This window comes from Podarcis tiliguerta (genome assembly GCF_965153285.1).
Source record: "Podarcis tiliguerta genome assembly, chromosome: 13".
Classification (NCBI taxonomy): Eukaryota; Metazoa; Chordata; class Lepidosauria; order Squamata; family Lacertidae; genus Podarcis; species Podarcis tiliguerta.
Genome location: NC_139546.1, coordinates 17,932,924 through 17,949,138, shown reverse-complemented (window position 1 = coordinate 17,949,138; position 16,215 = coordinate 17,932,924). Strand labels below are relative to the sequence as shown.

Below are 16,215 nucleotides of genomic sequence, written 5' to 3'. Positions count from 1 at the left end.
AAGGGGTTGTACTAGATGACCCTCGTGGTCCCTTCCAACTCTACAATTCCATGATTCTGAGATGCTTCAAGAAGCTCTGGAATGAGGGGCTGAAAGAGAAGGCAGGCAAATGGCAGCCAGAAGGCATCTCTGATGTCCAAGTCACTTTGTGGGCTGCCCACAGTCAAGCAGAAGAGCACTTGCTTTACACACACAGAAGGTCACAGTTTCAGTCTCCAACATTTCCAGGAACGGCTGGGAATGTTCCCTTTTGGAGAGTATAAATAATACTGAGCTAGATTGACCAATTATTTGATTTGGTATAAGATAGCTTCAGCTCCGTATGTTTCTGTGTTCACGAGACCGGGCGGATCGCAGAGCAAGCGCGAGTCACAACCCCCATCGCTTCTTCTGAAAATCTTTTCCGTCTCAACTCATCCTTCTGCCCCTCCTGACCTCTCTGGACCTCCTGCGCTCCCACTTGTGGCGACATCTGGAATCTATCTGTGGTGTTTACTGGAACTTCTCGTTTCTCCACCTTCCTTGCCGTCACCTCCGCCGCCCAGCTGGCAGCAGCTGTGCTGCTAGCCTAGCTCTGAGGACCGGAATGGCTTGCCCCCTCTGCTCTGAAATCCTGCAGTCTGTAGGTTTTCAGCACAGCAGCAAGGCTTGAAAGGTTTGCCTCGTTAGCTGAGCAAGGCGGTCGGCTTGATGATTTTATGTCTGCACACTGCCAATGAAGCAAAACCCTCCTCCCCTCCCCTTCTCCCACCAGAGCAATGATGTCTTTGGTTTGGTGGCTAGCAAAGTGGGTTTTATTTATTTGTTGCATTGCATTGTTTAACCTGCCCGTCCTCTGCGGCATGCGAAAGGGAATGCATGTTCCTCTCCCCTCGCTCTCCACAACGACCCTGTGAGGGAGGTTAGGCTGAGAGATGGTGACTGGCCTAGTGAGCTTCATAACTGAGTGGGAATGAATAATAATAATAATAATAATAATAATAATAATAATTTATACCCTGCCCTCCCCGGCCAGAGCTGGGCTCAGGGCGGCTAACACCAATAAAATCACAGTAAAAAAATAATGGGGGCGGGGGACCAATTTAAAATACAATTTAAAATGCAGCCTCATTTTAAAAGTAGCTGATAAATCAAGACCATAAGGGGAGGGAAACATAAGGGTCAAACTGAACCCAGACAAAGGCCAGGCAGAACAGCTCTGTCTTGCAGGCCCTGCGGAAAGATGTCAAGTCCCGCAGGGCCCTGGTCTCTTGTGACAGAGCGTTCCACCAAGTCGGGGCCAGTACTGAAAAGGACCTGGCCCTAGTTGAGACCAGTCTAATAGAGTGGTCCTGAGTTGTGTGTCTGCCCCCATCCGGCGCAGGGTTCCCGTTTCCACTGTCCTAGAGCCATCCAATCAGCAGTATGAAAGGGGAGCCTTTTTAGCCGCTGAGAAGAAGTCTTTTCTCCCTTTGTGCCCATTGGAGCCGATCAGGAGATGAGTCAGCCACTGAGGATTGGCTCCTAGGGTCGCTCTGGAGAAAACGCATGGGAATCATAGAATTGTAGAGCTGGAAGGGACCACAAGGGTCATCTAGTCCAACTCTTCGCGATGCAGGAATCTTTTTGCCCACAGAACATTGAGGAGGAGTGGTTCTGCATGCTAAGCCTTTAGGAATATAGAAATGCCGCAAGGTGCATCTGTTTCCGTGGAATGGTGTGCAATGGAACATCAAGGGAAACACAAGTTAAGTTACTGCCCCTGAACATTTGGAAAAAGAGTATATGGGATGCAGCAACGTCTGGGCGTCACACCAGACACAGAAGGGCAATTAAAGGCACAGCAAACAGAGACATCTTCCCAAAAAAGGTAGATCTTGTTATGTTGTTGTTTAGTCATTTAGTCATGTCTGACTCTACATGACCCTATGGACCAGAGCATGCCAGGCACTCCTGTCTTCCACTGCCTCCCGTAGTTTGGTCAAACTCATGCTGGTAGCTTCGAGAGCACTGTCCAACCATCGTCATCCCCTTCTCCTTGTGCCCTCAATCTTTCCCAACATCAGGGTCTTTTCCAGGGAGTCTTTTCTTCTCATGAGGTGGCCAAAGTATTGGAGCCTCAGCTTCAAGATCTGTCCTTCCAGTGAGCACTCAGGGCTGATTTCCTTCAGAATGGATAGGTTTGATCTTCTTGCAGTCCACGGGACACTCAAGAGTCTCCTCCAGCACCATAATTCAAAAGCATCAATTCTTCGGCAATCAGCCTTCTTTATGGTCCAGCTCTCACTTCCATACATCACAACTGGGAAAACCATAGCTTTAGCTATACGGACATTTGTCGGCAAGGTGATGTCTCTGCTTTTTAAGATGCTGTCTAGGTTTGTCATTGCTTTTCTCCCAAGAAGCAGGCGTCTTTTAATTTTGTGACTGCTGTCACCATCTGCAGTGATCAGACCTTGCTAAACCAACCACTTAATATTCTCAGGGGAGGGGTTACGTTAAATAATATGTTTGAATGTCAGATGTGTAAGTGTAGGTCTAGAGACAATGGATAAAGCAAACATCATTAGCTGTACTGCTGAATAAGTGTTATTGTATTTGTATTTGCTTGAAAAACCAATTATTTTTTTCTTTTCTTTTTTTAAACTGAAGTCACTCTGAAAGAAGTTATTGCCACTCTCCAGATCATTTGCCCATGTATGTGTACAGAAAATAGTAGACCTAGCTGAAAGGCAGGACATGGAGATCTCCACTGATTGTTGCAACACATCCCTAATTATTATTATTGTATAATTGTAAGATTATTGTAGAAGCTTAGAAGGTTGTGTACTCTTAGAAGGGGTTGCAGCTGTGAGGGTGTGTAGCTGTGGCTATCCTGAAGAGCCCCTGCAGTTCTGAATCTGCTTCCACTGGTGTCACGGCAGCACTCTGGCTCTCTAGAAAGTGACCCTGGGGTTCCTAGGAGTCTCTGGGGAAGAAGGCAACAGGATTGTAGATGGTGACATAAAATAGCTTGTCTCCCTCCCTCGGTCTCTTTGCCAGGCTTCATCTTCATGGGGGACGTCATTCATCGGATGCTGACAGCCACGCAATATGTTGCTCCTCTCATGGCAAACTTCAATCCCAGCTACTCTAGAAATTCCACCGTCAAATACTTTGACAATGGTGAGTCCTCTTCACATGCAGACTTGGGGAAGAAATCATTGGGAGCGCTTAGTATCTCCCGTTTTGTTTAAACCTAGAACCAGCCTTTACTTTGCAAAGCAAAATGTGAAAATCCAAAATTCTCTGCTTAGGTGCTTTTCGCACAGGTCTATTTGTTTTGCAACCGAGAGGTATAGCTGGACTATCGTTACAGGAGCCAGCTCCTGGGGGCTAAGGGACTTTGGAGCCCGCCCCCCTTTAGGGGACCAGGTCCTATCAATATTCAGAGGGTGTTCAGCTCCGCCCCCGACTCCTTACGACTTCGCATACGTGATGTCAGAATGTTGTGTCAAACCCCCTCAACCATGTTGAGCAGCTGGCGCCTCTGACTATAGTACCAACTCAATTTGCCTTTATTTCACACTTATGATATTGATAACTCCCATTAGCCCTAGACTGTTCAGGCCACTGTTCAGGGATGATGGGAATTGTAGTTCAGCAATGTCCACAAGGCACAAGTCTGGGTTGGGCTAATCTATGGCCAAGTGGGTGGCCCTGCCTTGTTCTTGGCGGAGAGCATGGCTAGTTGGCTTATGAGTTCCTTCCTTGAATCTGTGAATGATAGCAGAAGTTTCAAGTTCCTAGTCCCCATGCCAGCTGTTAGGGTAAACCAATGGCCTTCTCATATCACCCCTTCTCCTGCTCTTCTTCCTCTTCAGGGACAGTCTTTGTGGTTCAGTGGGACCAAGTGTACCTGGAAGGAAAAGAAGACAGAGGCTCTTTTGACTTCCAGGCAGCTTTGCACAGTGATGGCAGAATAGTCTTTGGCTACAAAGAGGTGAGGGGAGTTAGTTTCTGGGCTCAATTCAAAGTGCTGGTTTTGTCCTGTAACACCTTAGGCAGCTTGAGACACCAATACCTTAGAGACCGCCTCTCCTTGCATGAGTCTACCTAAACCAGGCTCATTATCTGAGGCCCTTCTTCGTGTGTGTGTCCGTCCCCCTTCCTCCGGGGAGGTGCGGGGTGGCGGCAGCAATATGAATATAGGCCTTATGGGTGGTGGCTCCTGGTTGTAGAATGCTCTTCCCAGAGTGATGTGCCTGGAACCATCATTGGGAACTAAGTAAAGACGTTCCTCTTCACCTAGGCATTTGGCTCTTTATTGGAATAATATGGTTTGAAGATGCCCTAGCCTGTATTGGTGTTCATCTTTTAGTAGGGTGGGATAGAATTTGTTCTTCTTTTTTTTGCCATTGCAGGTTGAGCCCTTTTAGTCAGTGAATGTTCTTTTATCTTTTGGTTAAAAGATAAAATATAGGTCAGGGGTCAGCAGTTTTTTTCAGCAGGGGGCCGGTCCACTGCCCCTCAGACCTTGTGGGGGGGCAGATTATATTTTGAAGGTGGGGGAAAAGAATGAATTCCTATGCCCCACATATAACCCAGAGATGCATTTTAAATAAAAGTACACATTCTACTCATGTAGAAACGCCAGGCAGGCCCCACAAATAACCCAGAGATGCATTTTAAATAAAAGGACACATTCTACTCATGTAAAAACACGCTGATTCCTGGACCGTCCGTGGACCAGATTTAGAAGGTGATTGGGCTGGATCCAGCCCACAGGCCTTAGTTTGCCTACGCATGACAGCACAGAACTAAAAGGTGTGGTGAGACTCCTGTTCTTTGTTGTTTCCTCTGCTAAGAAGTTCATCAAAGTCTTAGCCATTTAGGAGCAGAGACACTCTAAGAGTGGGTGTGGAATTACCCTTCTTTAACTCCATGGATGGGATTTTCTAAGCCTTCTTTCCCCTTTCCTTGCTCCAGATCCCCATGTCTGTCCTGGAGATTAGTTCTACACAACATCCCGTCAAAGCTGGACTCTCAGACGCTTTCATGATCCGTAACTCCTCCCCTGGCGTGCCTGGTGAGTCTGGGCTATTTGGAAGAGGAGAAGGATGGGAGTGGATCCCTAGACAGGTAGACTTATTGGCTGGAGAGCTCCAAGATCAGAGGACCAGTTGCTGAAGAGCCGCAGAGGGCGATAGCTATTGTCCTCCTGTCCTGATTGCGGGCTTCCCATAGGCATCTGCTTGGCCACTGTGGAAAAGAGGATGCTTGACTAGATAGATCGTTGCTCTCCTCCAGCAGGGCTCATCTGAGGTTCCTCTGAGGTTTTTCTGATGGGTTCTTATCTTAGACAGACAGTGCCAGGGCTGAGTGACATGCCTGCCACCATAAGCCAACAACCTCCAGCCATATTCTCCTACCCCTTGTGCAGTAAGCAAAAGGGGATATGCATTCCAAAGAAGAGAGCTCAACTGGTTATTGGCCAAGTAAATACCGTATTTTTCGCTCCAAAAGATGCACCTGCCCATAAGACGCACCTAGTTTTTAGAGGAGGAAAACAAGAAAAAAAATATTCTGAACGAAACAGTGGATGTATGATTTTTGTGGTTCATGCTGTGGCCACAGACAGTGAGTTTAGGGTAGCCCAATGCAAAAATCCTGAGGATCTATGTGGATGCATGCTTTGTAACCACGTTTTTGCACCATTGCGGCCCCACGCAACAGTGGGTGCATGATTTTTTGGGTGCAGGCTGTAGCCATGAACAATTTGGCTCCATAAGACGCACAGACATTTCCCCTTACTTTTCAGGAAGAAAAAAGTGCGTCTTATGGAGCGAAAAATACGGTAAATACCCAAAGAAGGGAGGAGCTGGATTCTACATTGTCCAGGGAACTCCAGCTATATAGGGAGTTGGGGGCCAGAAAGCTTTCTCCCAGCCCCTAAAATGCCAGAGGTGCTCCAAAACTGCTCACGAGCTGCACCATCATATTTAACCGTGCAGAGATCTGCAAGTCTGCAATATGAGACTGCGCCCCACAAGACAAAGGGCAGAGACCCACTTTAATTGAATACCCCCATCTTTGCCTTCTTTTTTTAGAAGCTCACCGTCGGACCATCTACGAATATCACCGAGTGGAGCTGGACACCAGCAAGATCACTAGCGCATCGGCTGTGGAGTTTGTGCCCTTGCCCAGTGAGTCGGAAGCGCATTATGAAGCATGCCTCTAGCACACGGAGTCTCAAGCACTGTTGTCATGAGTTAGATAAGGGTGTGTGTGAGGAAAGCCTTCCTGGCCGTAATGATGACAATACGAAGATGCATTTAGCAGGGGGTTTGGGAGAGAAGGGAGCTGTTCATATTTCTTCTTTGTGACTAAGGACATCCCTCAGTTTGCTCTTGCCTTCTCCCACTTCCCCACTTGCAGCCGTAGCTGAGTAGGGCAGAAACCCTTAAATCTGAGGGAGATGGTTGGAAATGTGTGCATAGATTCTCTTCCCTGCTGAAGTCTTGCGGCCTAACTCCACATTACATTAGTGTTGTGGCTTGTAGCCACATTGGAGGATTATTTTTTTTTTAAAGTCTGCTCTCCATCAAAGGAGACCATGCTGAGCTGCATGGACACAGGAAGGGAAGGAGATGCTCCATACTGACTCAGACCGCTGCACTGAGTGAATGCAGATGTCCAGGTGTACAGGGACACAGGTGGTCTAAACCGCTGAGCCTCTTGGGTTTGTCGACCGGAAGGTCAGCGGTTCAAATCCCCATGATGGGGTGAGCTCCTGTTGTTCTGTCCCAGCTCTTGCCAACCTAGCAGTTCGAAAGCACGCCAGTGCAAGTAGATAAATAGATCCCGCTGCGGCGGGAAGGTAAGTGATGTTTCCGTGCGCCCTGGTTCCTGTCACAGAGTCCCGTTGTGCCAGAAGCGGTTTAGTCATGCTGGCCACATGACCCGGAAAGCTGTCTGTGGACAAACGCCGGCTCCCTTGGCCTAAAAGCGAGATGAGCGCCGCAACCCCATAGTTGCCTGTGAGTGGACTTAACTGTCCAGGGGTCCTTTACCTTTTACCTTTACAGGCAAGAGGCTTCTGCAGTTGTACCTGAAGATGCCGGGGACTGATCTTGGGTCCTTCTGCACTCAAAACATGTGATCTGCCACTGAGCTGTGGGAGATCTTCCCTGATCTGACTCAGCATGTGGCAACTCCAGACGTTGGCCACTAAAATGTGACAGGGAGACCAAAGTGGGGGCTGACTGCAAGGTGGATTTTTGGCAAGGGTCACATCCGCATCATACATTTAAAACACATGGCTCTGCTTCTCTAAAGAATCCTGGGCAGCGTAGTTTACCTCTCACAGAACTATAATTCCCAGCACTCTTAACAAGCTACAACTCCCAGCATTGGGGTTGGGGGGGGTTAGCCATGCACTTTAAATGTATTATGTGGGTGTATCCAGAGGCTTCTGGTTGCTTGTCACTGCTTTGCAGACATTAAAAAACTGGAAGCTAGCTAGGATGCAAGATCCCATTGATTAAAGTGGGGAAAGCACCCCAACAATTATGTATTCAACCAACAGCTGGTTTTATTGTTGTTGTTTTTTTAACATCTCACATCTCAATGGCTTTTCATAGACTTGGTTTATTGTAACCCCGTTTGTGATGAAGAAGGGGTAGAATGAAAAATGAAATGAAAAAATAAAAAGGGGGAATAATAATAATAATAATCCACTAAGCACTCTTTGCAGCAGCACGTTCTGTACCTTCCACTCCTTGAGATGCATCACAAAGGAGATGGTTAAAGAGATAGCATTTAGCCCACGAGGACAATGCCAGGGAAAACAAAAACGTCCTGCTTGCCTCCATAAATACCCAGTGGAGGATAAACCTGTCCGGGAAATGCCAAGGTTATGCGCTTAAGCCATATCTGTTGGGTGTTTTATGACAACCCAAACAGCAGGCTCAGTCTGCTGCAGCACAGGCTATAAATAAGCACTCTGAAATGGTGTAAAAAAGGGGGGAGAAGAAAATAAGCCGTTGTTGTGTTAAAAACACACACACACACACACACACACACACACACACACACACATCTTTTATGACCACTTTGGAATGAGGACCAAAAATCAGATGAAAAGGTTAAAGGTATTCCAAAGGAGAAAAGAGTCCTAATGAGCGTGGATATCTAAACTTGTAACTATTAAAAATGGAACAGGGGAAACGATTTTCCTACATGTTGCATTTCATACCCCACCTTACGTCCAGAGAGCTCTAGACCAGGCATCCCCAACCTTTGGCCCTCCAAATGTTTTGGACTACAATTCCCATCTTTCCTGACCACTGGTCCTGTTACCTAGGGATCATGGGAATTGTAGGCCAATACGTCTGGAGGACCGCAAGTTGGGGATGCCTGCTCTAGACAGTATACGTCTTTCTCACCGCCTCCACAATAACCACACAAAACCCAGATTTTTTCATATACATAAAACAAAAAGTTGTCGCAGTGGGTCCGCTAGGTATTTGTAGGTGGCAGTGTGTTTTAGATGGCAAGGCACATCACGTCAAAATGTGTTAAAAGCCACAGAACTGGCAAAATTGACATATAAGCTACGGGACAAGGATAACTGTGACTTTAAAGATGAATGGGAACCCTTTACAAAGTATTTGAAGACGCAACAAAATGAACTGGACTCCTTGGTTGGCTTTGAATAAACATTCACAAACTTTTTATTGATGATAATCAGCTAAATAATTTGAGGATCTACACAACTTTGTAACATGCAGAAAACAGCATTCTTAGAGAAATCAGAGACTGGAACTAAGGGAAACCGGGGGGGGGGGGGGTTGAGGGAGGGTTATGTGGGAGGGGGGAGGGAGGAAAAATGGGGGGGGGGAATAAGGATGATATGTTTCTGGATAATATGTTTTGTTTTAATTTTGAATTAAAAAAATGTGTTAAAAGCCAACAGCCCTACTACATTTGGGAGCCCTCCTGCGCATTACGCTGAGCGGGGCCCTAGACCTCTGCCCCCCCCAATCCTGCCTTGATGGCACCACAAAGCTGTCCATGCCTTCCCTGTTTGGCCTTAAGAGCTGAGACAGAATGGAAGTCATGTTGAGACACTTGCCGGAAAATTTCGGATCCAAGCACAAGCGAGGGGTGATCGATGAAATCAGCGTGAAACTATTTTCTTCTGTGACATGCCGAATGCTTCTCCCTGAGGGAAAAAGGCTTGTTAAAATCCGCTGCCAACACAATGGAAGGAGATTGGGATACATCCCCCACACCCCCGTTTTGCTGTTATGAATAGAATCACAAGTGCTTCCAGCTTTTTGCTGCGACTCTGAGAGATTGCTCCGTACCAGTTTGTTCCAAGAAAAGAGGAACAAAAGGTTTTTTACTTTTAAGTTAGGAAACATCTCAGCTTTCCCTCATTTCTCTTGAATTCTGGGAGCGTGTCCCCAGCCAAGACCTTGAGAGTAGGGTCAGATTTGCAGGGCGGAGTGAGGAAAATGATTTCAGATTAACACACAAACTTTCTCAGCAGTCAAGGGAAGAGGTTTCGGCACAGAGTGGCCACTTAGCACCAAAAAAGAGGGGCGGATTTGCATAAAAATTGCATGCACTAACTTTATTTATTGCACATTATATGCCACCTTCCCCACCCCAGGAGCTCAAAGTGCCAGAATAATTATCCCCCCTCCTCATTTAATCCTTCACAACAACCCTGTGTGGTAGGTTAGGCTGAGAGACAGTCACTGGCCCAAAGTCACTCAGTCAGCTTTGTGGCTGAGTTGGAATTTGAACCCTGGTCTCCCAGGTAGCTGACACAGGTGGCGCTGTGGGTTAAACCACAGAGCCTAGGACTTGCCAACAAGAAGGTTGGCAGTTTGAATCCCCGTGACGGGGTGAGCTCCCGTTGCTCGGTCCCTGCTCCTGCCAACCTAGCAGTTCAAAAGCACGTCAAAGTGCAAGTAGATAAATAGGTACCGCTCTGGCAGGAAGGTAAACGGTGTTTCCGTGCGCTGCTCTGGTTCACCAGAAGCGGCTTAGTCCTGCTGGCCACATGACCCGGAAGCTGTATGCCGGCTCCCTCTGCCAATAAAGCGAGATGAGCGCCGCAACCCCAGAGTCGGCCATGTCTGGACCTAATGGTCAGGGGTCCCTTTACCTTTTTTTACTCCCAGGTAACCAGCCATCCAACACTCAGAAAGCACATCTTCCAGGCTGGCTTCTGCCTTGGCTCCTCTCATTTTGGAAAGCAAGTTTTGGAACTGTCATGCTTTTCCTCTTTCCCTTGCAGCTTGCCTCCAGCACCAGAGCTGCGAAGTTTGCACGACATCTGACCTAACCTTCAACTGCAGCTGGTGTCATGTCCTGCAGAGGTAAGGCACACAAATGTGGGAGAGGATGCACATTCACACCTCGAGAGTCAAATTAGCTCCCTCCTGTCTTGTCCTATTTATGGTGCATTTATGGTGCAGCTAGGTAATTTTAGACCCTGGGACTTAATGATCTCGGGGTGGGGGGTGGGAAGAAGGATCCTCCCTCTTTAGATGGCAATGTCCCTTACTTCAAAATGTAGCAAGGCATCCCTATGGGAACCCTTATACTCATTCGACTGAGCGGCCGGTTTGTATTTCTGCCCCAAAGTCCTGCCTTGATTGCCCTGCACCACACTTATGTAGGCCTATGACAGAATAAAGATGTAGCAAATATTATTTTGTGGGGAGGGTGGTTCAGTTACAAGCTTTTTCAAAATCAAGTTTAGGAAAATATCCACTGGCTACCAATTAGTTTCCGGGCCCAATTCCAAGTGCTGTTTATGACCTGTAAAGCCTTAAACTGCTCAGGACCGTAATACCTCAAGGACTGCCTCTTTCCATATGAACCTACCCAGACCGAGGTCATCTTCTGAGGCCCTCCTTTGTGTACCTCCTCCTCGAGAGGTCCGGAGGGTGGCAACCCGAGAACGTGGCCTTCTCTGCAGTGGCTCCCAGTCTGTGGAATGCTCTCCTCAGGGAAGTTTGCCTGGCGCCTTCATTACACATCTTTAGGCACCAGGTCTTTCCAACCAGGCGTTTGGTTGATCTGATCTACATCCTATGCCCTTTTAAAATGTGGGGTTTTTTTGTGGGTGGTGGTGGTGGTATTGGGATGTTGTTTTTATTTTTACTAGGTATTTTGTGGTTTTATATCTTGATTTTATTCTGTGAACCACGCTGAGACCCCCGGGTATAGAGCAGTATATATATTTAAAGGAGGAGGAGGAGGAGGAGAAGAAGAAGAAGAATTCTAGCGGCTTTATGACTTAGCTGAATGGGGTGTCCTGTTTGGAGAGCAAACAAGAGGCAGACTTTGTGGGAAGTGCCATGAGAAATGGGGAGTTAATCCACTCCTTCTCACAGTGCCCAGAACCAGTGTTGTAACCAGATGCAAAGAAGGATAGTTCGACTGGGATGGAGGATGGCTTTGCTTTATTTAAATGAAGCCTTGGCTTTTGCTTTATTTTGATTCCTTGTGGGACATCCAGTGACAAACTTCTGTGTCATTATAAATGAACAGTATTTGAGAATTCTGCATATGCACTAAGGTGGTAAAGCACCATGCTACTGTGAATTTATAGCTTGTTCCTCACCACCGACTTGGGAGGATCTTAGCTGGCATCCATCTGTCTCAGGAGACAATGGAGGGGTGTGCCTTTGGGACACCTGCTGTGGCTGTAGAGACATGTTTCATTACAACTGGGTCAGATGAAGGTGTCCAGTTGTGCTGCTGCAGATGCACTTCTCTCTGTGCTTGTCATTTCTCCTCTGGTCACTGCTGTGGATGCATGGTCTGTCTGTCTGTCTGTCTGTCTGTCTGTCTGTCTGTCTGTCTGTCTCCAGGCACTGCGGTTGTCTGCAGAGGGATTCCTACATGGTGGGGTTGATGATATTGCCTGCCTTCATGTCATATTTGAAGTTTGCTATTTGCCTGCAGTATGTTGGGAAAGATGGAGGGCACAAGGAGAAGGGGACGACAGAGGACAAGATGGTTGGATAGTGTTCTCGAAGCTACCAGCATGAGTTTGACCAAACTGTGGGAGGCAGTGGAAGACAGGAGTGCCTGGCGTGCTCTGGTCCATGGGGTCACAAAGAGCTGGACACAACTAAACGACTAAACAACAACAACAACATTTGCCTGCAGCTTAGCCTACCCAAAGCGTCCCAATATTTGATCTGTGACCAGCTGCCCAAGATGTGTGGCTAGTCTTTACAGTTTGAGTCTTTATTTTTTATTGTTTTTAGTTTTTTACCAACAACCAAAACACAAACAGTGAAAACCCCCAGGCGGCTGATACATTGGGTATACATAATCAATAATAACATGTTCAAATCAACCATATGTACAATTCTATACACTCCTCCCTCCACAAGGTTTATTTAACTTTTAACATTTTAATTGCCCCAAACTGTTCAAACCTGCCCAGTTTGAGTCTTTAATATCCAAGATGACTTGCAATATGATTTGCAGTACAGTCGTAGCTTGGAAGTCGAACGGAATCCGTTCCGGAAGTCCGTTCGACTTCCAAAACGTTCGGAAACCAACAAGCTGCAATTTTGGGGGGGGGCTGCCTTACTGTGCATCCAGTGTACTGAAATCCAAAATCAGCCTATGCAGATGCAAACGGAAGGATGCGGTTTGCCAAGCTTTCCATCTCTCTTGATGAGTAAGGTTAAGCTGTTCTCCAGCAGAGACAGAAAATCCCATCAGCAAGAAGGAACATTTCAGAGTCTTCCGGCCCAGCTGTGTTGGCATGGAGTCGCCCAGTTCCTCAGGGAAAGCCCTTTTGGTCTCCCTGCTTGTTACATTCGCTTGTTCGTTGTATCTGGTACAGTACACCCATCTGGGGATTCCGATTATAAAACCATATACTTAAAAATAACCTAGCCCTCCCACACAGAATCGAGGCCAGATGCTCTTATTGCTAGCTTTCTACTGCTAGTTCTGTAGGCATTTTGAAGGGAGTGCACTCCTTACAGGAGGCCATAAAAGCTGCAAAATGCTTTAGCAACCCAAGGAGCCTGGGTGGTGTTGTGCTTAGGGGAAGGGACTAGGCTGTGTTCCTTAATATCTCCAGGAAGCGATATTTTTATGGGAACTTTAAAGAAGCCTTGATTGCTAACCCATAGAAACACAGGAAGCTGCTTTCTACACAAACTGGCATAGACTCTCTCAAAGGCCTACCTAGGGATGCTGAAGATTCAACCTGGGATTTTCTGCATGTAAACCTGACATTCTGCCCCTGAGCTATGGTGCATCTAACTTGGAAAATAGTCAATTTGTATATATTTCTAGTTCTGGGGAGATGGGTAAGGGTCCATAAGTGCTTGTCTTTGCATGAGAAGATTCTTGCATATCTCAGGCCTGGTTTCTTCCTAGCATAGGAGCCAACTCAAAGGGGCCGAGGGGATCTTTGCCTCCCCCATAAAATACTTGAGTGCTCCCCGCAAAATGGCGTGTGTGCACCACATCATGTGATCAATTATGTGGGGTGTGGCTTACCTGTTGTTGTTGTTGTTGTTGTTTAGTCGTTTAGTCGTGTCCGACTCTTTGTGACCCCATGGACCAGAGTATGTCAGGCACTCCTTTTTATTTTTATTTTTTAATTAATTTTTATTCAGTTTCCAATAAACATTTGATCCAAATTTAACATTCGCTTTGTACATAAACATCTTTTGGACTTCCCTCAGCCTATCTGACAATTCTCCATATTCTCACTACATCTCACATTTCTTGAATTTATATTGCACTTTACCACTCTTAATCTTAACCTATCTTTCAAACAACATTTCAATCAGTCTTTTTCACAAAGCTTCTTGAAAGCCAACAAGCGTTAGTTGCTCCTCACATACATTTTTGATATATTCTGTGAATTTGTTCCAGTCCTCGGAAAATCTCTGATCGCGTTGGTTCCTTATTTTCCCAGTCAATTTGTCCATCTCTGCATATTCCATCAACTTCATTCTCCATTCTTCTGTCAGGGACTCCTGTCTTCCACTGCCTCCTGCAGTTTGGTCAAACTCATGCTGGTAGCTTCGAGAACACTGTCCAACCATCTCGTCCTCTGTCGTCCCCTTCTCCATGTGCCCTCCATCTTTCCCAACATCAGGGTCTTTTTCCAGGGAGTCTTCTCTTCTCATGAGGTGGCCAAATTATTGGAGCCTCAGCTTCAGGATCTGTCCTTTCAGTGAGCACTCAGGGCTGATTTCCTTCAGAATGGATAGGTTTGCAATCTTCTTGCAGTCCATGGGACTCTCAAGAGTCTCCTCCAGCACCGTAATTCAAAAGCATCAATTCTTCGGCCATCAGCTGTCAAGTATCGAACATTTTGTAATCTCCCATGGGGAACAAAACACTGTCGTCTGTCTTCCTCCTGCATCGTGTGCAGTTCTTCTGCATTTCTACTTTTTGCTAAAGCAACACATGTGCAGGGAAGCAAAAAAGATACCGGATCGTCCCAATACACACAACACACACTTATTCCTTGGGAAAGCCATGGCAGTGAAAATGTCACCAAGCGGGTCTATATTTGTAGGTTAGATGCATAATTGGTTACATGCTTCTCTTTTCTGTAGGTGTTCCAGTGGATTTGACCGACACCGTGAAGAGTGGTTGGAGTATGGCTGTGACCAAGAGGTAAAGTTAAAGTACTTAAAAGTAGGAACGTATGCAACCCTGGCTCAGTGCTCAACCTGTGTCTCCCACCTCTGAGTTTCAAACTATTGATACCCCCATTTCCTAAGAGGCTGAAAGTCCTAGCTGGGCAATCTTTTTTCAGCCAAAGGGCTGCATTCCACTTCTACATAGCCGTAACATTCATTATAATGGTGGAATGAGATTCAGTCAGTTTGCCCTTATTAACACAGGGCCATGAGTCGTAATAATAACCCAAAGTGTTTGCAGATTAAAGAAAAGAAAGAACACAAGGGAGCCTGCAAAATTTTGCAGCAAAGTGTTCTGCTCACATTCTGTTCCCGCTTCCACACAGTTTTCCATGTTTTCCTGCCAACAATCCGTCAGCATTCCATGCTCGCTGAGCATGTTCAGTCCTCATTGGGTTGTTTTGGGAGCTTGCCCCCCCACCTGACCCCAAACCATTCCTAAATATTTTTAGGAAATACCTCCCCTTGCACAAGGGAACATATGCAGAGAGAGAGGGATCAACGATGTCCACAAGTGTTGGGAGTAAAGAATGAAAACAAAAGCACAAGCAAAATTATGGCAAGGAAGCTTAGTGCAAAAAAAACAGAACACAGGAAAGGAGATGGTTGGATGGATAAGTGTTTAGTGGTGTCCAAACTTTTTTCAAAGAGGGCCAGATTTGATGAAGTGAAGAGCTGTGGGGGCCGACCAAAGGGCCAACCAAAGTTGTTGAGGTTTTTTAGGATTTTACCCCAGGAATAAACTGCCACAGGGGCTGGATTAAACCGACTAGCGGGCCGGATTATGCCCCCGAAACAGACTTTGGACATGCACTTTTAAAAAATGGCAGCCAAGCAATTCCAACTGCTAGGGATGGGTGAATCTGCCCATTTTAGTGTCTCTCCATTTCTCATGGTTCTGTTCTTAAGATCAGTTCTCCAGTCTTTGCATCAGTTTAAGATTATTCTTTTTAAGCTTAAAACAGAGTTGGTGCACATTCTGTAGCCTCTTTCTGAAATCCTCTTAACTTTTCAGACCAGAAATATTCCGAGGGTTGGTTGGTTGGTTGTTTTTTTTTGTTGAGCTTTTTGCTGAGCTATTGTGCAAGAGTACCCCTCCGTAAAGCAGTGTTGTAATGTGGCAACACTGAGGAAGCATTGCAGAATAACTAATAAAATTGAACGATGTGCGTATGGGGCCAGTATAAATAAGTCTGCCACTAATGCGCTATGATTGCGTCAATGGCATGTGGCAGATTACATCCACAAAGAAGCACCACCACCACCAGAATGACTGGTTCGGGCTTGTCGTTTTAGTTAGAAGAGAAGACCTGTGCCGACTTTGAAGACGATGAACATTACTACTCAACACCTCCCAGCGACAGTCCCTTCACACCACTCAGAGAAGACCTCACCACTTCTTCTTCCCACTTTGTCGACAGCCTAACTACAGAAGGTACCAGCCAGGGTCAAATGCTATGGTTGGAGTGGGAAAGGGAGGCCTCAGAAAGATGTTCCCCCCTGTGTTTCCCAAACTTGGGTCTCCAGCTGTTTCTGAACT

The 16,215-nt window shown here is 46.4% G+C and overlaps 1 protein-coding gene across 2 annotated transcripts in view; it reads left to right on the top strand.

Moving 5' to 3' along the window:
• PLXDC1 (plexin domain containing 1) overlaps positions 1-16,215 on the top strand; it is a 71,582-nt gene that overhangs the window by 43,467 nt on the left and 11,900 nt on the right. For both annotated transcript variants that reach the window (XM_083408323.1, XM_083408324.1), the window contains 7 exons: positions 3,022-3,144; positions 3,843-3,961; positions 4,948-5,047; positions 6,069-6,164; positions 10,271-10,352; positions 14,589-14,649; positions 15,972-16,110. In XM_083408323.1, coding sequence (XP_083264449.1) covers positions 3,022-3,144; positions 3,843-3,961; positions 4,948-5,047; positions 6,069-6,164; positions 10,271-10,352; positions 14,589-14,649; positions 15,972-16,110 — 720 coding nt within the window. The remainder of the gene's footprint in view (positions 1-3,021; positions 3,145-3,842; positions 3,962-4,947; positions 5,048-6,068; positions 6,165-10,270; positions 10,353-14,588; positions 14,650-15,971; positions 16,111-16,215) is intronic.